At 40.1% G+C, this 23,974-nt stretch overlaps 3 protein-coding genes across 7 annotated transcripts in view; 1 reads left to right on the forward strand and 2 right to left on the reverse strand.

The window, feature by feature from the left end:
- Positions 1 to 497: 497 nt before the first annotated feature.
- On the reverse strand, positions 498 to 7,335 carry boss (G protein coupled receptor bride of sevenless). Of its 4 annotated transcripts, none has more exons than XM_089257737.1 (6): positions 7,210 to 7,335; positions 4,293 to 4,462; positions 3,740 to 4,225; positions 2,517 to 2,966; positions 1,013 to 2,463; positions 498 to 957 (listed from the first exon to the last, which is right to left on the reverse strand). In XM_089257737.1, exons 2-6 carry the CDS (start codon positions 4,312 to 4,314, stop codon positions 700 to 702), a joined length of 2,667 nt encoding a protein of 888 aa, XP_089113863.1. In that variant the 5' UTR covers positions 4,315 to 4,462; positions 7,210 to 7,335; the 3' UTR covers positions 498 to 699. The 4 variants fall into 4 exon arrangements, with proteins under 4 accessions (XP_089113863.1, XP_030241242.1, XP_089113873.1 ...); XM_030385382.2 differs by lacking the exon at positions 7,210 to 7,335 and adding an exon at positions 5,323 to 5,462; XM_089257747.1 differs by lacking the exon at positions 7,210 to 7,335 and adding an exon at positions 5,201 to 5,222.
- Positions 7,336 to 8,414: 1,079 nt separating this feature from the next.
- On the reverse strand, positions 8,415 to 11,030 carry LOC108660300 (uncharacterized). The gene is made up of 3 exons (XM_030385375.2): positions 9,831 to 11,030; positions 9,651 to 9,774; positions 8,415 to 9,586 (listed from the first exon to the last, which is right to left on the reverse strand). Exons 1-3 carry the CDS (start codon positions 10,773 to 10,775, stop codon positions 8,763 to 8,765), a joined length of 1,893 nt encoding a protein of 630 aa, XP_030241235.1. The 5' UTR covers positions 10,776 to 11,030; the 3' UTR covers positions 8,415 to 8,762.
- A 4,944-nt stretch (positions 11,031 to 15,974) lies between these two features.
- Positions 15,975 to 23,974, forward strand: part of CCAP-R (Crustacean cardioactive peptide receptor) — a 47,897-nt gene continuing 39,897 nt past the window's right edge. The window contains exon 1 of one of the 2 annotated variants that reach the window (XM_018099761.3): positions 15,975 to 16,689. The gene's annotated coding sequence lies outside the window, so the exon portion shown is untranslated. The remainder of the gene's footprint in view (positions 16,690 to 23,974) is intronic. The other variant, XM_018099752.3, reaches the window with a different exon arrangement.

Raw genomic sequence — 23,974 nt, forward strand, 5'->3', positions numbered from 1 at the left:
ACAGTAGAATATGGATAATTCGAAATGGCAAGGGTATCGGTTTTTTTTCTATTCAATTTAAGTAGAAATTCAAATTATCAAGAATTGTTGAGAACAAATTACTTTCAAGGGAATAGAATTTTTTTTTCGATTTATCACGAATTTTTGATTAAGCTGGGTACATATTAGCGAAACTCGGCTATACTTGTTTTATATATTAATCTCAGTTAAATGACTAAGATTTTAAATGATGATTTAACTATGAAACTTGAATTAACCGGATTTTAAATTATCAATTAATATAAAATATGTTTGGTTTCTTACATTTTTTCTCAAATCTATAACATTTCTATCTATTAAATTTCAAGAAAAAATGGAATTTCAATTTAATTTATTATTGACAAAAGCATGAGCTTTTTAATTTTTATTTCATATTTATTCATTTATTTATATTCAATATTATTAGCTTTATAATATCTTTATCATATTTATTTATATTCAATAATAATTATCTGTAATATATTTCTCGTCTGTATCCATTTAGTTTTATTAAAGTCGTAAATGGCCATGGGTTATTGGTTCGTCGATAATTAAAATGTTAGATTAACAAATAGATTACAGCAATTTAATTAATGCACATTCTTGGCGCTTTGACTAGAGTTCGAACGGAAGTTGCGGTGTGCTGGTTAGGTCTGTCTATGGATCTGTTCCCGGATTCGCTCAGAAACGTGTGATCTTGCTGTGCTCGGGTGAGGGCGGCAGGGAGCAGACGGAGGAGCGCGAGGGGCTCTGCTGTGGGCGTGGCGGCGGACGTTGCGGATTGATGTTGGCATTGGCCTGGCGAAGATTGGCAAAGAACTGCTGACGTCGTGGACCGCCGCCGCGCAGAGGCAGCGTGGGTATCTCGCTGGGCGACTGATGGTTCACCTCCTCCTGCGAGCAGTGGCGCATAGCAGGATTCACACACTCATAAACGCTCTGAAAGAAGCAGATGTCAATAGGCTGTCGAATAGCCTGCAATTGAGGAACTCACCTGCTCGGAGGAATACTGATTGTTTTGGGCAAAGGCCAGGGAGGTAAGCGAGGGCAGCGCCTGGGCAATGTCCGAGCGTTCAATGCCGCGCACAATGAGGAACGCGCGTGGTATTAGGATGCCCACTAGGACAGCCCAGCCGGTGGCCTGCAGCCCCAGCGGAATGGCCGCATCCCGCCACTCGTCGCCAAAGAGCGACAGGATGATCCAGACGGTCCAGATGATCAGAATGAGCACGCCCCCAATCACAATCAGGATGCCCTCGCGGTAGTTGCGCTGCGAGCGATAGATGAACGGCACCAGGCTGACCAGACAGCAGAGCAGCAGGAAATCGTAGGCCATCAGGCCCCAGAGCCAGCGGCCGTAGTAGATGTTCTCGCAGGAGACGCTCTCGGAGGCCATGTGCATGACCACCAGCAGCTGCACGGACATGCCCACCTGGACAAAGACGCTGAATATGCAGATGACGGCTTGAATGTAGCCATTGACATGGGAGAGGAATCCGCCCTCGGACCCGATCGAGGCCAGCATCACAGCACGGCAGAGCAGCAGTGAGAAGACAAAGCAGTAGACGAGCGTCATCAGGAACACCCGCACGGCGCAGAGCGTGTTGAGGGTGTTCACATCCTCGTAGGTGACATGCGAGTTGCGCTGCTCGCCCACGTACTCCATGGAGAAGGGCACGAAGGAGCAGAAGACGAGGATGAGCGAGAGCAGCAGCAGGATCGAGGTGACCGGATTGCCCTCAAACACATCGCCCAGCGAGATGCGCACCACAATGAACACCAGAATGGCCAGCGTGGCGATCAGGCCGAGAATGGCGGCCGTCAGGCCCGCTGCCACCCAGGTGTCCAGTTTGATGCGCCAGAACATGACGCTCTCGCCATCGAAGACGAACGGGTGGCGCCGGTTGTCGCCCACCGTGTACTGGCAGTTGAAGACCAAGCCGAACTTCGTCTTCAGCTCCAGGCTGGTGTGATTGTCGCGATTGTAGTGGTAGTAGGTGGTCACGTTGGTCACAAAGTTCTGGGAGGCGATCTCGCGCAGCTCCATGCGCGACTCGCCCGTTATCACATCCAGGGTCTCCTGTTTCTTCTGGTACATCTGGAAGACCATCGACGTGGAGAGCTTGCGCATGCGCAGCAGCGCCAGCAGCTCCTGCGTGTCGTGGGGTCGCCGGTACTCGGGAGTGCGCCAGTCCTCGATGAAGTTGAGGAAGTTGAAGCAGCTCTCCAGCACATACAAGTCCTCATCGCGCTTGCAGTGCTTGGCCAGCGAGGCGCGCAGCCAGTTCATCAGGTCAACGACGGGGCTGGCGAAGACCAGGACGCGCGAGGGCAGCACACTCTTGCCAATGAGCACCTCGTCGAGCGCCGTGGGCATCGGATCCAGGTCAGCCGCCCGCAGCTCTATGTCATTCTCCATCAGAACGAATGCCTTGTTGGGCAGCTCTGCAAAGAGCTTGATGAAAACGAGAGCGGACTACCTTTCGGCTCGGACTTACCCTCCAGGAATACATGATCTGCACGGTCCGTGGGCACGACAAACACCGTGCCGTTCTCCTTGAAGTGATTGGCCATCTTGTTGCCGAAGAGTATGTAGATGTTGTCGTCGCTCTTGAAGTGCATCAGGCACATGTGCTCCTGCCTGGCGGCGTCCATGAACTCATTGTACACGTCCAGGGTTTCGGTGACGATCTCCACGGAGGCGGTCTTCTCGCCCCACGGCATCTGGTGCAGCAGATGCGCCACCTTGGGGAAGAGATGGCCGCGCGTGCTGGGTATGGGCCACACATTGTACTCCAAGTCCCTGATTATCGACTCGAGGTGCCTGTACAGATCATAGTCTAGGAATATGCCCATGGAGTACTGAGTGCACTGCTGCAAGTACTGCACCTCCTGTATGAGCAGATTCTCAGCCAGGCTGGCATTGTCCACAGTTATGGCGCGAATGCCTGGGTAGAGAATTTTATATAGTTATAGTATGGTTATAGTACAGTTATAGTATAGTTATAGTATATAATAGTATAACTTTATACTATTATATTGTATGAAGCAGGAGGATTTGATGTTTTTGAGTCACGAAATAAACCGAGCGAACTCGAACAAATTGTTTTACTATTAGAATTCAATGATTCCTAATGAATGTTTTCAAAGACATAAAAACAAAATAATAATAAAAACAAAGCTAATATACTCATTTCACTTTCGTGAATGAGTATAATAAACAATAAATTTCCCATTGAAAGTAAAAGAAAAGTAGAATTCATATACATACACAGACTCAATGGAAAATGGGAAATCAGGCCATAATGGGTTGGTTAAATGTATATAAGAGACAGAAGGAGGCCTGGCAGACCCCATAGAGTATATATATTTTAGATATATCCTTGTTTATCTTTAAAATGAAATATGTTCAAAATCATAAATTTTAAGAAAAAGTAGAAATATGCGAATTTTCATCAGAAACTGAAAAACATCTTGCTGTTATTTTATTATGCTGAACAGTCTTTCGTTTAAATCAAAGCTTTTACTAAGAACTGCTCTAATTGCGAATATATGTACTGGATTTCTGGAAAAGTAAATCTCCCTTTTAGTCAGAAACTACCTCAGTCAATAAAAATCCCTCGATAAACAATCATATACCCATTTATAAGGAACTTAGATTCAAGATTGTATGCCCATTTTTAGAAAGAATTGCATCATATTGTAGGTAGGGATTCCTTACCAACTTCAAAGTCCGCTGAGATGAGATTAGCCTGGTTCACGCGATTGATGACAAACATCGCCGAGACGGGATCACTGGTCAGGACACTCAGCATGACGTCGCCCTCGATGATTTGCACCAGCTCTGGCTGCCTGCGCACCACCTGCTCCCCGGCCGCATTGGTTAGCGTCAGTTGCAGTCCCGTTATACAAATCTCCGGCACCAGGCTGCCCGCTGCAGTTGTGCTGCTACCGTCCTCTGCCGTCGTGATGCTGCTGGCGCTGGCGCTGCTGGCGGTTGCTTCCGTCGTGGAGTAAATTAGAGGCGACAGCAGCTCGCCTGTGGTGCTGGTGCTGTCCACGCTGGTCGTTGGCGGTGCCGCAGTGGTGCTGCTGATGGGCTGCGGTTTCGTTATGCGCAGCGGAGCCCCCTTCTTGATGGGCGTGGCAGTGCCTGCTCCATGGCACTGAGCAATGCAGCTCACAGTGATGAGCAGGCAAACTAACGCTGCAAAGATGTGAATTGATGAAATCAATCTATGGATATACATATGTATGGAGTGGACAATGCTTACCGCATTGAGTGGAGCCACTCATGACTTTCTCAGATTTTTGCTTTAAATATTTAAATTGAATACGAAATTCTCGCTCTGTATTCACTTCTCGTTCGATTCGATTCGATGCGATGCACTCAACATTTATGGACAATTAGCAGGCTTTAATTATCGCAATCAAAACAAGTTGCCTGTGAGAATCGAAAGAATGAAACAAACAATACATTTAATTGTGAAAATTAGTGCCGGAAAGGAAAACCAATATAGGATGGAAATGCGCTCGCAACTGCGTTTGGCGAGCGCATTTGTTATGCATTGCGCTTTTAGTGCAGAATTTTAGCATTTGCCATGTCGCTTTGTCGCCTCACTCTTTGGGAGAGTGTTGCACTTTAATCGCATTAAATATTGTCACACTAACACAGAGACGCAGAGACCACCCACCCACACCCATACACACACACAAAACTTTGGCACAGTTGCCTTTTCGCCTTTGCACGCTTTTCATTCGTATCTGTGCAAAGTAATGCGGTGGGAAATATTTTAGTTTTCGTTTTAGTTTGAGTTTTTCATATTTTCATTTTATTTAAAGCGGCCAGCGGAAAATGCGGATGGCAAGCCAAGCCAAAGGAAAATCAATAGGTATTTTCTACGGAAATTGCTGTGGCCCGCAATGATATTCCATGCAAATTGGCTTGTTAATAGGTCCAACTTTTCCTTTTTATTCCTTTTCAGTTTCTGTTTCTTTTCAGTTTTAGTTTTATTTCAATAGAATCGATTATAGCTTGACAAACTTTTACAGATGTTTTTGCACTACTGTCCAGAGTTCACATGTGTTTTCAGCTGCTCTATGCCATTCCTTTTTTAACTTTTTCACTCCAACTATTAAAACACATTAAATATATATATAAAAAAAAAGATGAACGCTTCACTGATTTTGGGGTCAATTAAACGTTTCTCGTTTTATATTTGACCACTGAAAGCCGAGCACAAAAACCATTCACATATGTACTACATATGTATGTATGTATATATAGTATTTGATTTGCTCAACTCGGTTTTTTGTTATTTGAGGACGGACAATCAATTTGTGTTCCGCCCACGAACGGGTGCAGCACTGCAACTGCAACTGCAACCTAAAGTGGCACGGCACTGACAATTGTTAGCAAACCGAGTCGCGCTGCAATTATGCTGCATTGAGCTTTGCTTCTGTTCCTGTTTTCTTATTTTATTTTATTTTATTCTGCTGGGCTCTCGAGCCACCCTCGTAATGCTTTGCACCTGTTTCATTTGTTTTGTTTTGGCCAACTGGGCTTGGGCCAACAGCGAGCGTGCGTTGTTATGGTTATGCGCTCAACCTCGGCGGCTCACTCGCTGGAATATTTGAGTGAAAAGCTATTCATAATTACAAAAATCCACATTCTGTGACGTGTTCGAGCTGCGCTAACCCCTTTCCTGTTGGTCTTGTGGCCTGCCGGCTAAAGTTTGCAGTTCAAACATTGGTCATCACAATTAGGCGGCTGATTGAAGCAGGTTTTCAGTTACACGCACACACAGTGCCATGGCGAGGGGGTTGAACAAGGCCTCACACTGTGTCCCTCCCTCTCTTTCTCTCTCTCTCTAGTATTGTAGTAATATATTAAAGGGCTGCCAGTTGCCAAATGATAACTACTGTATAAATTGTAATTTTCGAGTTAAATAAATTTAAAATATTAAAAATAATAATAAAAAAAAAAACAAAAAAAAAAAAAAATAATACAGCTATGCAATTATTTATTTTTATATTTTTTTTAGGTTGAAATAATTTAAATTAATATGTAAAAACTGTTAGAAATATTTAAAATAATAAATGGTTTTGTTTATTTTGTTGTACAAAAGGAAAAGTTAAGAAATACTTTAAATATTTATTTTATAAGAATTATTATTTTATAAGAAACAAAGTTTATAAAAAATAACTAACACTCAATTGAAAAAAAGTATATATATATATAACTATATAATTGCTTATTTTTCAACCGCTGACTTGTTAATTCATTCTTGGTTTATTTAGTTAATTACTGAAACTCTTATAAAAATGGATATCAAAATTTTCAGTAGTGAGGATATTAAATCAGTTAAGAGCACAACTCTCCTAGAATGCCTCTAAGAAAACAATGCATTAAAATTAAATCCAATTTTCTACATAATAGAAGTAGCGCTCTCTCTTCTGTTGGTTAACTCTTTGTAAATGAATTTAAATGAAAAATCAGTTTATCTTCATTACTGCAGCAGTCTCTCTGTTTTGCTATCTGTTTGCTGTTTTCCTTTGTATTCATTTGCATTCTGAATAAAACATAATTTATATATGTGCTGGAGCAGATAAACAGCAGCACAGTTGATTAAATTTACAAGTATATTCCACGATTATGGCTGATAGAATAAAGTTTTCTATAAACAGCTCGGTGTGTGAGTGAAGCGCACAAACAAAGCTTGAATGTTTCAATATAAATAGTTTTCACTGCATGGGCCAAGTCCTTGACAAGTGTCCATGGCACTATGGGCAGCAGAGCGTGCTAAAATGCCCCAACGGGACATTGACATTTCTGGGCGCGTATTTCCGGCTTAGATTGTTTTGCATAACACTTTTAATTAATGTCAACACGAAAATGCAGCTGCAGTCGAGGCGATTCACTTGGCCCCGAGGCCCCAATATCATTGCATAAGTTTAATTTGTTTGCTATTTCTCTGACCATCCGTCCGTATGTTCGTTCAGCCATCCATTCGTCTGTTCGTCTGTCCGTCCTTCAGGCTGTATGTCAAAGAGCGACTTTGGGCGCTTTAATTACAGTTGAGCGGGCCAAACAGTTGACAGTATTTCGACCAAATGTTCAATTTGTTTACGCAATTTCCAGCAGAGAATTGCGCTATGTAACCGAGCTGATAGCGAAAATACAAACGGTACCTCAGCCGTTAGCCGTTAGCCGTTTGTCGTTAGTCGTTAGTCGTTCACTATGCACTTAGTCATTCATTCACGCGACCACGACCACGTCCATATATCAACTGTTTTGGCCGCAGAGCTCGCTGCTGTACGGCAGAGCCGTAAGCCCATAAAAATGCAAGAGCTCAGTGCAGAGGGTGGAGCAGCGGCCCACCGTTTGGTAGGCATTTATGCATACACTCACTCACACACACACACTCACATACTCATTCACTCAACAGTCACTCACTCAGGCTTTCATTGGGCTTGTAATTATGCCTAGTTTTGGTGTCAGCTCTCTGTCTCTCTCTCATTCTCTTTCTCTCCCTCTCTGTTTGTGCTTAGCCATGCATTCTTTGCAGTCAATATATTATGCAGTTATTAGTGACACCAAAGGGCATTACGTACCAGGTAGCCCGACTGTATATATGGGTCAGTTGTAAGCACCTACTAAGCGGGCAGCGGAAATACGCTTTGAAGCCGTCTGACAAAAGAGAGAAACACATGTCAAATAATGTTCAAGTGTGAGACGAATAATGCTGCCCTCTTTAAGTTTATTTTGAGCATACTGGAAATTGTGAGATTTAAGATAAAATAAAGCGTATTTATACTGCATTCGAAATGTTTAATGCTAGTAATATTTAAAACTAGTTCATAGGAAAACAAATAAATATATTAATAATATATTTGTATATTACATATACCTTCTAAGATTTTAAATTATATTTTTGACAATCTACTAGCGGTTACTACTATTTTCTCCACTACTTTGTATCTAAATATTTATTTTTATTTATATTATACCAAATGGTAAAAAAGCATTATGTGTTACTTTCGTACAGAGCTCTAAATACAAGAGTGATTACTGTTTTCATAAAGTGAAGCAATTCAATTTCTGTAGAAAGAGAAAGAAGACTACAATGTGAGGACGAATGAGTAGAAAAGTTAATATGAAAAAAAATCGATGAAAGAAGATGAAGAGATCAAATGGCAATTAAATTCGTAAATAAGAAGAAATAACTTAATTGAGTATCATGTACAATGGCTTATGCTTAAAATATCACGTAAGAAGTATTTTATGCTGAGACTCCTTCCTCCATCTTACCTAGGGGTATATATCGCCTCATAATACCATTTCTGCCTATGAAAACATCTATAAAGGTAGCAAAGAATATCGACACTTCTTTCACTTGGTTTATTGGTATCATATTATTGCATCTTTCGGCAATCATTTATTGATTTATGTATTTTCCTGAGGCAATAAAACAAAGTCACGCATTGAACAAATTTCATTCAGTAAAAAATATCCAAACGTTTTGAGCCCTGCTTTCCCACTGCTTAGCACTGGATATTTAAAATTTTGTGCGATCCAAAAAGAAAGTAAACCACAACGCAAGATGATCTCAGGAAAATTCAGTTGGATTGTTTAGTCTTGCTCGTCCTTTGGCATTCGTTCACTGTTTGTGTGTGTGTGTTGGTGTGTATGTGTGTATGTGTGTATATGTGCGTGTGTGTGGGTGTATGGATGTTTGCCTAGATTACTGACCATCGCCGGCACCTTTGTTCGAGTGTTGGGGTGGGAGCTTAGCCCTGGATGGCTGGAGCGGTGCACGGGCTGTGGCGCTGCCAGAGAATTTCACCTCGCTCTCGTCTTCACTGTACGAGGACATTTCATCAGAGCTGTATTGGAAATTGTCAATCTCAATCTCGTCCATGCTGTCGACCGGAGTGTCCATCTCGTCGACAGCATCAGCTGGAGTGGCATTGATGGTGACGTGTGGCTTTGGCTTGGCGTTGCTGCAAGCCTTGTCGAGTGGCGAATTGGTGGAGCCGGAGCTAATCTTCTCGCTGAGATCCATGCCGCAGATGCCGGTCTGTGAGTTGTATTTCGGCTGCTCCTCCTTCATATCGCCCAGCTGCATCTGTGTGCAGAAGCGCTGTATTTGCCCCAACACTTCGCGCACACCCAGCTCCGAGGACTTGGCATTGACGCTACGATCCGATGATGACTGGCGATCCTCCGTCGGCTGCTGGTGTGAGGACTTCGAAGTGCTGCGGCATGCACAATTATTCTGCTCCTTGACGCAATCGAGTGGTGTCTTCTTCAGACTAGCATAGCCCAGCTTCCTGCCCGTCAGCTGCTTGCCGGCCTTCATGTTGAAGGTGGCCGCCTGCTTGGCCACCCGTGAGGTCGTCATCGCCGTCGCCTTCGCATTGGACATCGCTGGAGTGGGGGCCACTTTAGCAGACAGCTGATTGCCAGCAGTCAGTGTCTGCTGCTGGTAGAACATCTTATCATATTCAGATTTCATGCACAGATACCGAAAGTGACGCGTGTTCTCCTCTCCGTAGCGGATTACCTCTGAGTAAGGATGCGTGAGAGACGTGACCCCAAAAACAAAAGCAACAAAACACAAATAACCTACTGTTGGTAACCTCCGTTTGCAGTTTGCCCAAATTCTCATTGGTCATCTTGAGCTCGTTCGCGAAGCGTTCCATTTTGTTAGCTAGGTCACGGAAATTCCGTGAAATTACATCCGAAATGGTTGTCTGAAAGCAAAAAAGATAAGTGGGATGCAAGGCCAACAGCCAGTGTGGGTACTTACGCCAACGGCCTTTCTCACGGTCTGGCGTATGAGCTCGAAGAACTCCTCGGGATCCTCATCCTTCTCATCCTCCTCCTCGGTGACAACGGTCCTCTGCATGCCGCCGCGCTGGCGCATATGCGCCGGACCACGTTGTTGCTGGTGAAGTATTTGTTGTTGCTGGAGTTGCAGATGATGCTGCTGCTGCTGGTGCTTCATATTCTGATGCGAGTGATGGTGCATTTGCTGCATGTTCGTGTGGATACTGTTGTTGCTCGGCAAGTGCTGCTGTTGGTGTAGCTGGTGCTGTAGGGGATGTAGGGGATGTGGGGGATGCTGGGGGTGCTGCTGATTCGGATTCGGATGCGAGTGGACATGGGATCGGCGGCCATTCATCGAGTTGGCATTGAGCATCTGATCCTTGTCCGACATCTCCGTGGGATTGGGATCCATCTCGCAGTCTCTCTGCCCATAGGCCGTGCGCTGTGTCATCTGCAGCGGCATCGCCTTGGCATACGGATGCCCGTGCCCATGTGGACGAGGATGGCAGTTGGCCTTGCTCTCAGCGGGCACAAAGTGCACCTTCGCCGGCTGGCCGGCCAGCGGCTGCCGCGCGCTTTGCTTGTTCCGCCGGTTCGACAGCGAGCCGTAGCTGGCCATCTGGGTGGACGCCTGCTGCAGCTGCACCGGCAGCTGGCCCGACTTGGCCGGATGGCTCATCACGGCACTGGGCGCTGCGCGCATGTTCGTGGCATTCAGTGGCACATTGGTAGTGATGTAATAGTCGTTGGCAGTCACGTAGCTGCGCTGGGTGCGAGCGTCCCCCTGGCGCGAGGAGTTCACGCGCATGGCGGCCGTCTTGGTCATGCCCGGCTGGGGGATGGCCTGCAGTCGGGCCGGCTGCATGGGCTCCAATTTGGTGCCATATACCTCTTCAATGGGCTTACGTCGGTTAGCGCGCACCATCCCTAACAGTTTGCCTATAGATCTTTGCAATGGAACTGAAACTTACCGCCAAAAGGTAAAACACAATTTGAAATGCAAAACAAGATCTCCTTGTGGTATTCTCATCAATGATCCCCTTTTTTTTGAGGGGGGTCTTAATACACAAAGTTCCTGTTACTTGTAAACTGAAATGTTGATAAATGTATAAAAATTTTTATTGTTTTGCATTTGTATATATCCAACTGACTGCTAAGGTTAAATGATTTGACACATTCAAAGGGAACGAAATCTGATGCTCCACTCAGAGCCGGCTGCGATTCGAGAGAACAAATATTAAATTAAATTACAATTGAAATCCAAAAATAAGTTCAATATCTGAATACCATAAATATTGAATAAAAGTAAATAATAAATTATGAATTCATCAAATCAAGCTTCAGTTCATTTCGAGTACTCCAATTAAGTCAAACACTTTGGATCTGCGTATTTTCGTCATCTTTTGCTGGCTCATTTGCAAAGCCAATGACATGAGTCGAAGTTCAATGTTTGCTGTCAGCCGTTTTGCCGGAAATGTTTGTTTGATTTTACCAAATCAAAATGCTAATGAGCTCAGCTGCTTTGGTGCTTGGTGCTGATTGCGATGTTTAAAGCGGTTTGCTTGCTCGGCTGAGTCCCATGGATCTGTGTAGATAAATATGCGCGGCGTACCAATATGTGCAAGAAATTTATCAGATTATTTACCTTTGAACCCGGCGCAGCAGCTGGTTGGATCGGGCGTTGGGGCTCGTCAGATGCTGGACGCATCTGGAATTTTTAATGTTTGCCTAAGTGGCGGTACACTTTCGACATGATAGCTTTAAGGCAGCCCAATTCGAAACATCATAGAGTGCCTGGGGATACAGACGCCCACGATTTTGGTGGTAACGTAATTGGGTCAGCTGACTGTTGTTGTGTTGCTGGTGTGCTAGTTGCTGCCTTGAGTTGCTCTGAAATCAAAACCATTCCACATGCGGCACCATTTTGATTCTTTGCTCATTATGCAAATTGCGCATACGACGTGTTCGCTGCTGGGCAACTGCTGGGCGCCGCACTATCACGCATTGCTGTCTGTGTGTGTGTGTGTGTGTGTGTGTGTGTCTCTGTCTGTGCATATAATATAGTTGGCAAGCTGTTGCATGCGATGCGCAAGGACAAGACATACGCACATGCAGAGTAAGGCTCACAGTCACTCTTAAAAGAATACGCACGTGCAATACATATAATATTTTTAGGCAACTTTTGAGTGAGTTATATTTTACAATGATCCAAAGAAAGTTATGTATGCTAATGCAGAGTTTCATTGGTTAACGCACTTATTGCTCGCACTGTATGAGCATGGAGTCAAGTCGAGTCGTGTCAAGCGTTGCCAGCAACAGTCAACATTTTGATGACTTATGATTCTCAACGACTGTCTGGTGTGCACCACTGGAGCTGCCATGCTGTAGCTGACCACAATGGCCGCTGTCTGCCAGAGATGCGGTTCTCCGTTGCCTTGATGTGCAATTGTGCACTTCCAATGCAACGCTTTGTAGCTCATCATCGCACTCATAAGCGTGCTCTCTATGGCTTTATTTGCATGTGTCGGTTGCAGCTGAGGCTAAGCATGTGTGCAGACATTATCCTTGTCATGCCTAATGGTCTACTTATAATAATCAGCTTCAGCTTCAGCTTCAGCTTGAGTTCTCTAAATGAGGACTGCTGATTACAGTCGCCGGCTTTGCGGGCAAATTAACTGTTGCGCCCGAGAGCGGGAGAACTATGGCGGGAGTGACCCGCACGCGCTGGCATTTAAATAGATATTATTCATAAACAGTCATAAATAACGCATACTTAATTCTGTGAGACGGAGAGCGCATTAGACAGGCTTAAGGCGCCAAAACTCCCATGATGCATACTTAACATTCCAAGTTTACACCATAAATCTAACAGAGTGCGTACAAAACACAAGTCCAGCCAGTAATTTGTCGCGTGTTAAGTCTTAAGCAAAGAAAATAAATAAGTACATGACGAATATTTGTACGAATACATGTATAAGTTCATATATGTATGTATATGTGTTTCTATATATATATGTATTTCCCACTATGAGCTGCCCAATTAGCCAGTGGAGACTCATGTGAGTCTCTCACAGATGCATAAATTTATCAGATGTCGTCAAGATCAACATATATATCATCGTGAAACACCCACGCACTGCGACGCCTTACAAAGATACATATGTATGTTATTTCATACTCAACTTGAAATCATGCTGTGGGGATTATTGTTCTTAAAGAAATTAGGGAATAAATTAAAAGGCAATTAAATAAATAAGAATACTTATATAAATAAAATTAATTAATTAATTAGGAAAATAGGGAATAAAAAGGTTAATAAAAATAAATATTAATAAAAAAATAATAAATAGTTATATAAATAGATAAGAACTATTTGAAAATTTTTACTTAATTATTAGATATTTAACTAAAAGTATAAGTGAAACAATTAATAAGTTTAAAGGAATTGACAATTAGCCGTCAGGCATTACTGACTACAGAATACTTATTCATGGCCTAAACGCTGCCGGTTTCATTTTACGATTTACCACGCCCCCATACATACATATTTATTTTGTGAAAGTCAAAGCAATAATAATAATAATAAATAATGAGTTTATATGTATGTATCCGACATATTTTACTGATGTTGGGTTATTAGATGAGAACTATCTAGCACATCGATTATTCTGGTTTCTGGATACGAATCAAGAAAATCTTAACATTTTATAACTAGATATATACGATTATAATATATATGGTATATTTATGTATATTTTGGGGGTCTATATAGTAGTTTATGTTCATAGCTGGACAGCTGGACATAACACAAAACCAGTATACTCTTCTCTCTTTCCTGAACGAGTGTAAGAGTACGCATTTAATTAATTTATGTAAAAATAGCAAATTAAATTGTTTCTTTAAAACATTTATGCAATTACAATTAACATATTTTCTTAAGTTCTTCTCGAGGGTATAGCAAAAGCTGACGCCAGACATATTTATATTTAGTGTATATATTTTACAATTCCTTCAGTATATAATCGCTTCACGTGTGTGGCCAGAAGAAGTGTAGAAATTTACTCGCTCGCATTTGTTTAATTTAAGCGCTCTTCATTGTTGTTGCTCGACTGTTGTTTAAAGCATTCCCCACTTGACAGGCGAACATGACGAGTGTCGGCATTCATTGCCGTCGTCTCATTTCGCTGTGCTTTATGACTAAATGTGCGTAATAAATAAATACAACAATAATAAATTTACCAACTGAATATTGGCAAAAGTAAAACATAAAACAAAAAAAAAAAAAACGCGAACACTTTGATTATTTATGCGTTGCTGCCAAAGTTTTCGAATTGAGTCAAAATGCGATATTCATAAACGCAGCTGTTGCCATTTTGTATGCAATAACAAATCGCTTTGTTCAACTCTGATTGCTGACGATTATTTGTATTTCGATGGCCTTTTGTCATGCATTCACAAAAAAAGCAGAATCAAGAGCAGCTGGTGAACTCTGCACTGCACTCGCACTGCATATCACTAAATAAATGGGAATATGTTTTGCCTTTAAGATTTTTGTCCACTGATCTTTCGCCTGCCTGATTTGCATGGGTTGCCTGAAATGAAATTGAATGCGTTGGTATTTGGGTCAACATTTTTGCGTCTCTCAAATCAATTAAACGCATAAATATAAATATGCTTGGGTAAAAACAAAAACATGACGGACTACGAAATGTTTCACGAAAACACGAACCAAACGAAATGTTTACATTTTAATTTTACGATCATTTCAAACATAAAACATTTATTTAGATTTTTTCATGTGTTTTTTTCTTCCAATTAGCAAATCTATAATTAGAAATTATAAAAAAAAGAAAAAGTTTATGTTAGACGTGCAGATAAATATTCATTCTTGTTCTTTCAATTGTTTAGTGTTTCAAGCCACAATTTGATAAGAAAGCTTTCGCTGGAGCATCGAGTGCCTGTGTTGCTATGCAAAAAGCTTTCGAATGTTGCTGGGCAGCATTGGTGTTGCTCAGCAAATGTTGCTGGCAGCCACGTTCACAACTTAATTAAATAGTTAAATTATTACAAATGTTAACTCGAGGCACTTGGACTGCCGACGCGCATCCTCATTATCAAGTGCAGTGGCAGCCACTGACGTGCCACATTCAAGTGCAGTGGCAACACATTAGCGCGCAACATGTGCGAAAACCAGTTGGGCAACATAAACAAAAAACAGCTGTTCAGATTACTGGCTCAGTTTCGGGCGCCGGCAAAGCTTTCTGAAGTGAAATCAAGCAGCAGCGCACAGCGACGTCAGCGTTGCACAGTGGGCTGATAGTAGTAAAAATGGAAGGATAACTAATAATAATAATTTATTTTAAAATAAATTAAATTTAAATTTAAAAAAAAAAGCAATATTATTGTGTTTTATATAATATATAATAAAATATAATTATGAAAAAATTTTAATATTATTAGATAATATATAAATAAATACTAAAATAAAATAAAAATATGAAAAAATAATTATACATGTTCTTAAAGTAACATCTTAAAAGAAAATTAACATAATGGTTTAACAAACAATATTTTTAAAAAATTTGAAATTAATCATTTTATAATATTTAGAATTCATCAAATTTATATATTCATAAAAAATCAAAAATTTATATATCTCTTATACATATTTACTGAAATACAACTTAAAAAAGAAAAGTAACTCAATAATTGTACAATCAATATATATTAAACTAAAAATTGGTAATTTGATGAAAATAATGAATAAATATATTTCAACAATAAACATAAATAAGGCATCAATTAGCATCATGTAAACATATGGCAATGAATAAATAACAAAGAAACAAACAAATAAACAAAAGAAGCAATTAAATTATTTAAAAATATATAAATAGTATTTGAAAATAACATATATAGTATATACTAGAATTATATATAATTTTAAAAAAGAACAGAGATGATTTAAATAATACTGTAATATATAATAGACTTAACAGCTCAATCAACAATGAGCAAGAGGGAAAGTAATTTTCTAACTTTCTTCTGCGCGGCCACTGTGCTTTGACGGCAGCAGCAGCAACATCAGCAGCAGCAGCAGCAACAGCAGTAACGGCAACAGCAAACAGGAAAATCCGCACGACGATGCCACACACCAGTTCAGTTCAATGCGAAATTGTGAATGAGCCAGACGGCGAATAGCTTGCGTCCCGAAGCGCCAAGACTTTTGTGTGCGGAATATCGCGAAGTATTACTCGTAATAGGCCAAAATGAAATGTGGCTGTGTTTTATGTTGAGCACTTAACTGGAGGCACAACCTTCGACAAGCAAGCCGAAAGAAACGGCCAAGTGTAGTTGGCAATTGACAATTGGCAGCGGAAGGATAGTGGCTAAAAGCTAATTGACCGCAACAAGATCAAGATTTATGCGCGCGTGCGATTCGTGAAACGTGGCCAAAAATAAAAAACAAAAAATAAGAATAAAACGGTGTCAGATCGAGTGTCGCTGTAAACAAGGTTAACAATCAATTGGCCAACTCGCGTGTGCATCGCACAGAGAAGAATGTGCAGACAGCCGACAGACAGACTGTGAGCTGCAGTTCGTCAAAAGTTCGTCGATAAGAAGAAGAAGAGGCGGCGGCAACGGGTGAAATTTTTGCATGCCAAAAAATTTACAAAACTCAAGTGCAATTCACAAGTCGCTCGTGCAAATTGGCGGCACTTGTTTAACACTTTGCAACTCAAGCCCAATCGCAATTGCAAGCCAAGCGGCAAACACACATCGAACTGCGATTGCGAACTGCAATTTCAATTTCAATTCATGCCACGGCAAATAGTTGAGTGAGTATTGCGCAATTATCAGCTAAGCGCCGTGCCTCGGACACCGATTTGGCTCTTAAGTATCTATCCAATTTATATCTATATGCAGGCATGTGTTTATTTAGTTGACAGTGATAAATCTTAACATTTGCAAAAGTCATTCGATGTATTTCAATTATTGCCACATACATAGCTATTTCTGTATGTCTATCTGCCTAGCAATTGATTTAATTAATGCGCCTCTAAGTGCTCCCCGTCTGCGGCTCAAAGTAATTTTCCAAAAGTATTCGCACTTTGCACTTGGATATAAATCATGTTGAAATTTCCCTATGCATTTCGAGTCGGGTGAAAACTGCATTCGCAATTGCAATTTATGCGTGTGCTTCCCCCAAGTGGCGGCGTATTGCATTTTTGATCAAACACACATTGTTATTGTAGATGGGAATTTGCGGAATTTCACAGCTAAATGCAGGCAAATTAATTGCTGAATGCAATATGCCAATGCACATGAATATCGAATGAGATGAGAGATGAGATTTACGTTATTTTAAACACTCTCTGAATAAATAAACTAATTAATTTAATGCAATCACTTGAACAGCAATTAACTGTTAATTGCAAATGGCAAACATTTGTTTTCATTTTTCAAGTATATACATATGTGTGTGTCAAAGAACATTGTCAGCAGTTCGAAAAATGAAAAACTTTTTAATTTGACTTGTTCAGTTGGGGCTGAAAAATTCATTGGCCAATAGCCGAGGCAATGCAGTGAAAGCAAATGTTAATTGAATAAACCATGGCAAAGTTCTATCACTTGGTGACTATTTTCAGTTCATTTGGTCAGACAAAATCAAATAGTTGCCATTTCTGCTCAGATGCAGAGCAATAACTGTGCCAAACTCTGCCAAACTGTGGCTGCCACAGCTCACAGACAAAATCGAGCTGAAACATTCCACACTGCAGAAGTTTCTGAGGCTTTAGCAATGTCTTCCTAATCAATTAAGCATAAGTAATTAATGAACGATGGCCAGTGCCGCTAGATACCAAAGAGTTCAACGATAGTGATAAGGGATCTATAAATTTGTAGTTCTTAACTGCGCCCAGAGCCGAAGACAAATTAAGGCTACTCCACACTTGCTGGCCACATGCAGAAAAGGCAGAAAATGGAAAAACTTCATTGCCACCCCCACTTCGGCAGAGTTCAAATGTCAGCTGTGGGTATGGGTGGAAAATCTAACCCCACAAGTCCGAGCTCTATCGCTCGCCCTGGCCATATCATGTGTCCATGTGGGTCAGTTCGGTGTCCAGATTGTGATTGATCTGCGTTTAATGCCATTTTGTTGTTGAACGGAAGCGTAAAAATGGTACGCTCTGAGCGATGACACGCACAAATCTCTGCCTGGGGATTTTTTTCTTTTTTTTGAGAGAGGGAGAGAGAGAGAGAGAGAGAGCTGGACGATTTGATGGCAAGTCAGAGTCTGTGAGGTTTTGACGGAGCTGTTATGCGATACACATGCTCGACATATTTATGAAGTTGTTAGCTGGACGCGAGGCGATGCGCACATGCAATACGATGCTGGCAGCATATGTGAAGTTGTCCTTTTTTTTTTGCAGGAGAATACAGAATCACTTACACGCACTCACACACATACACTCACACACACACACACATAGACAGAAAGGGAGTTTTGGGTTAGCTAATCATGCGGTTTTTTGTACAACATTCTGTCAAGGGTCCAAAGCGGCGGCTCTTTGTGTGGAAGTATGTGGGCGTGGCCGTGTGCGGCAATGTTGATAGGCCGAGCGCTGATTTACAGCAGCTGTGAAATGCGCATAAATATGTCATCAAGCATGAAAAATCGAGCATTCCGGAATACGTTTACATTATGACAAAAAAAAAAAATATAAAACTTTTTATAGAGCAGAACAGATTCGAAAGAAAAACAGAGATTATTTGAGAGACTTTTAGGCAACATTCACTGCAGACTACAAATCCGATAAGCATGTTTCCCGGAACGCCCCACACTATGAAAGACATAGCATAAGCCTTGGTAAGCAGCCACTCAAGTTGAAAAATTAAAGCCGAGCCGAGCAGTGAGCCAAGTCAATTCACAGCAGCCATCGCCGCCGTTGCCGAGATGTATGCAACGGCAATACCAGCCGGATCACGTATGAACGAGCATACTCACACACACACACGCGCACACATGGCCACTCCTATTGCGACTTGTAGTAATATTCTCATACCCATAAAGTAATAGAAATACGTGCGTGTAAAATTGCAAATGGTATTTGTATTTAAGCATTTTCCATTTGCTTTGGCATATTTCAGTTCTGTGATTTTCAATTTCTCCTCGATGCTTGAGCCGTGGGTCTTCCACATTTGCATTTCTGATTATGCACTTATAGCCTTAGTAGCTACTTATGTTCATATTAGACTACTACTTATGCTTAGCTGGAGAATTTCTTGGCCGTTGTCGACTATTTTATTGCATATATTTGAATAAAAACTCACTTCTCTAGCAGGCTAAGAATTTTTCAAATTCCTATCTAGTTTTTCTTCAACGTTTCGGCAATTACTTGACAAATTTGATCTGTCATTGAGTGCACAACTGACTGACAAAAACAGGAAGTAGTCTATTACGCAGCCCACATCGCTCCCACATACACACACAGGCTGTATCCAAACTGTCTGTCAGCTTCCGCCAAGTCTTATCTCGGTTCATGGAAATGGGCTCAACTTGAGTCTGTCGGTGATTTGTGACACCTAATTGAATTTTCCGTGCAATCAATTTGTCGATGCTTTAAACTAAGTGTAACTAATTTGTTTGTTCAAATTAAATTACTCAAGAGATCGACTTAAAGTCCATGTAAAAACTGTTCCTTGAATAAATCAATTTTAAATCATTTTTAACCAATTTTACAGCGTGTATCTTGTGTGAGCGCTCGCAAAATGTTGGTTCTAGGGCAGCGAAATTTTCTGAGAAATTCATTTTATTAATTTCATCACCCAACAATGCCGCAAAATTCAAGGCAAAATGGCCAAAAAAAATTTCGGCATTTTCAATTAAGCTTTGTGTTATGCAGCTACGAGCCTCATGCATTAAAGGGTTTTCCAATATATGCCCAATTGCTCTCTGACAATAGCAACAACAGCGAAATACACACGAAATTGCCGCGACAAAAACTAAATGGAAAATGTCAAATTCATGTTTGTCTGCTAAATTAGGGCATACATTTTGTCAAAATATATAACATGCATCCAACGAGCACACAAAAACATATTAAAAATAATTTAGAAAAAAAATAAAGTAAATAAATAGTTGTAGTAAAAAGATAGTTGTATAACCCAAACTGTGAAATATTGTCTAAAATTGGAATTTGTATGACTTTAATGAAATTTTCTATCCTTCTGCATATTATTATCAAGCAATTTGTTTAATATCGATTACAAATTAATATAAATTGTTTCAATTTAACATGAATTTAATTATTCTAAATGTTCACAAGTAATGAATTTTATTCAACAACAAAAAGAAAAATAAAGAACAAAATATATATAGTATATATGCATACTTTGTATTTTAAATTCATGTGTTATTTACAATCTGTCTTAACCGAAACAATTAGCACATTAATTGAATTTAATTATTAATAGCAGAATGGTTTAGTCTAAAATGAACTCATATATTTATTCATACATTTTCTTTTGTCTACTTGAAAGGCCCGGGACGGGGAGTCCTTTTAGGTGTTTTTGCTTTGTATGCTCCAGAGGTAAGAGAGCTAATTAATTTTTGTGCACATGCACATTTATAGATAATCGAACTTTGAGGTCTTTAATTATATCAACATAGTTGAGAGCGGGATATATATTGACATCGCTGCAGTATTTCCATGCTTGACTTGCTGGCTGTTATCCATAACTGCAACGCGTTAGTCCAGGCTTTAAACACGGCCTTATATAACCCCATTTTTCCTCAAGCCTTAGCTGTAAAAAGTCCCTAGAGCCACTTAACTGTACTTTTCATTCAGTACTAGTCTGTGATTTGGGCATGTTTCGCTTTTTATGCTTCCTTCGGGTGAATTGACAAACTCCCAGTGAAACTGTGGGACAATTTCTAGGTCTGAGGGAGAATGTTAAGTGCATTGACTTTTCAGCGTGCACTAAAGCTCTCAACTTTTGTAGTAAAATATATTAGAATAAAATACCAAAAATAAGCAGATATCATTTCTATTTAAGTGGGCTATACTACAAATAAAGCTAAACGCATTTAAAAGAACTTTGGCCATTTGTCCAACTGTTTTTAAAGTGATGAAAGGCTTATAAAAGCCTACTATATTCTCAACAACTAAAATATTTAAAAATGTTTTCAATGAACACCTTAATTTATCTACTTTTGTTGATGTACGTTTGCAATAGTAGAAAATTGAACTAAAACTTACAATATTATTTTAAAAATTATAGCTAATTTAATACACATATATTTTAAGGAATTGTGCCTATTTATAAAATTTTGTTTTAATGATGAAAGTCTACTTTAATTCAGTTTCGTGAATAACAATTTTGATTTATTTTTATTAGAATTATTTTTTTTTTTTCCTTACAACATAATTAAAATAAAAATCTTTTTTTGCATTGTTTTTAAATATTAAAATTTAATACAAACATTTCGCAGACATAGAAAATCAATTTTAATTTAGTCACATTAAAGAGTAAATCGCCACCCATCCACATCTAAATTCTAAATTATAAATTATTATTGCTCGAGTTTTGCTTTAGGTTATTCTTGGCATAATTTTTCAGTGGCTTAGTCAGCGCCTTCGCAAAATTCCTGCGCCTTACTTTGCGAGAGTAAAAAAAACTCATTTATTGTGAAAAGTCTCGCTGAACAAAAAAAATGTGCAAAAATTTGCAAAAAACAAAAAACAATTACCAACAAAAACGAGGCAATAGAAGTGCAAGATGAGAAAATGGTATGGAAATCAGAAGACACTGTAAGACAGGAGGACTACAGTGCAGACCGAGAGGATGCTGATGGTAGAGCGAACGAAGGCAGCGGGGCAGCGGAGGCAGCTCAGCGCCAGCTGTCAATGATTTGTTTCAACAATTTTGGCTGTCGTGTCGTTAAACGCACATAAATATTGTGATTACCAATAATGTGCCGTCTGTCTCTCTGTCTGGCCGCCCAATTGTCTGGCTGTCTGACTGCCTGACTGTCTGCTGCTCTTCTTCTTCATCTTGTCGTTTTTTGTGCTGTGTGCGGCACTTTTTTAATGATGCCACCGCCACATTAATGGGCGGCTGTCCCAGTGGGCGTTCGCCTCGGTTTGCTGCGGCTCGCACATTCGGCCCAGCGGCGAGCACATGTCTTTAAGCGAGGGAGGGCAGAGATCCCGCTGCACGAGTTATTTAATTTCGCACATTACGCGCAATTTATGTGCTCTTAACACTTTTGGCTTATTTATCGAGTGCATTTGACGGCCGACACGACGACCCGTTCAATGTGCATTTAATTTTTATTGGCCGCGCAATTATCCATCTGCGTGAATCGGTCCTCGTCGGACGTTTCAATAATTTAATTTTTATTGTTATTGTCTCGCTATTGTGGACGGTAATATCATATCGCTTAACCACTTCGGCCGTCCGCCCGGGGACTGCGGGCCGTGCGCGAAATGCAAAAGTAATTTATGGGATTTCAAAATATCACGAATGCATTAACAGCCTCAGACGTTCAGTTGCCACTCACACTTGTCAGCAACGTTAATCATGTGTAGCTCGTGTGCGCGCGTGTGTGTGTCTGTGTGTGTCCACCCACTGGGGAAAAAAAAACACTTGGCTTGCATATTTAACTCGCTTATGCTCGCCACACAACGCGGCGTATGCGTAATGCCACACGTTAAGCACACATTTTAAGCATGAGCCCCCATTCATAGAATAGTGGGCGACTACAAAATACCCTTAACGAACAAGCAATATCATACCACAAGTACCTAAACCTGTTCATACGATGCAGAACTTCACGTCGCCCAGGAGTGTTACCTCAGTCTCCACTGCCATCCATCTCACTCCATCGTCAGCTATCAAAGCAGCCACCAACTGCCATTCCACACACAATTCAATCCTTATTGTGCTTTTTTCTGAATAGAATTCGATAAGGAATGCATTTGAATGTGAACTTGGCGCTGATTGCCGCGGGGCTCAGCCAATTGACCGAATGCTGACTTGTTTAGCCGACTTAGCGGATGGAAATGCAATTTTCAGCAAATGATCTACCTATACATGGGCAAATTACCATAGGTGCTAGTTCTCTTATAGTCATATTTACAATGTTTTTACTTAATGTTAAATATTATTTTTCCAAAATATATATAAATTTAAGCGGCTGCACATTTAATTTAGTCACTGCAATTTGAAGAAGTTTTTTATAGATTCTTTGCAAAGGGACTATTAAAACTATATTCATTATTATAATTGTTTAATTTTTTTTTGTAATTTAATATTTTTTTAAATTTAATTTCAGTAATAAAATCAAAATTAAGGCTATGATTTAATAAAAATACTAACAATAATATTTATTTTAATGACTTAAATTATAGACTTAAGACAATTTTCAGTTTATTATTATTATTTTAAAATTTGTTGTTTTATTTTTATTTATTTATTTATTATTAATTTATTTTCATTTAATTATTTTTTTAATTTTTTCTTGTTAGCTTAAATTTATTTCTTCTTAATTCTGCTATAATTAATGACAAATTATTTATATTTATGTTTTATTTTTATTTATTTATTATTATTATTTTTTTTTTTTTATATATTTAATTAAATATTTTGATTAATAGGATTGGAAATTTGATACAATTTCCTTTTGACGTCCTTCCCCACATAACAAGTTTCACTCTTCTAGATGATTGAGATAGAGGCAAACGGTGAGAACTAAAGTATGCCATCCTTATCTAGGCACGCTCACTCCCCGTTCCGCCTGTTGCATGCACTTCAACAAATCCAGCGTACCCAGAATTTACATTTTCATAGAGTATCTGAAATAACTAAGCGTTTTTTCCAGTTCGCAGTGTCAAGTGCTGCGCCTAGGGGCAGAATCCATTATTTCTTGTCATGTTTTTTCTATCTATCTGAATTTACATTAAGATAAGTACTTGCTAGGACTTCGGGCAGACAAAAAGTATAAAAAATAATCTATTACAAAATGATTCGCTCGATACAACAAAATACTTTTATGAATATAATAGTTTGAGACTGTTTAAAGCGCTTTAAGAACTAATGAGGAAAGGTTAATGGAACGGC

Source organism: Drosophila navojoa, chromosome 2 (assembly GCF_054131105.1).
Source record: "Drosophila navojoa isolate 15081-1374.11 chromosome 2, UAZ_NAV_1.0, whole genome shotgun sequence".
Lineage (NCBI taxonomy): Eukaryota > Metazoa > Arthropoda > Insecta > Diptera > Drosophilidae > Drosophila > Drosophila navojoa.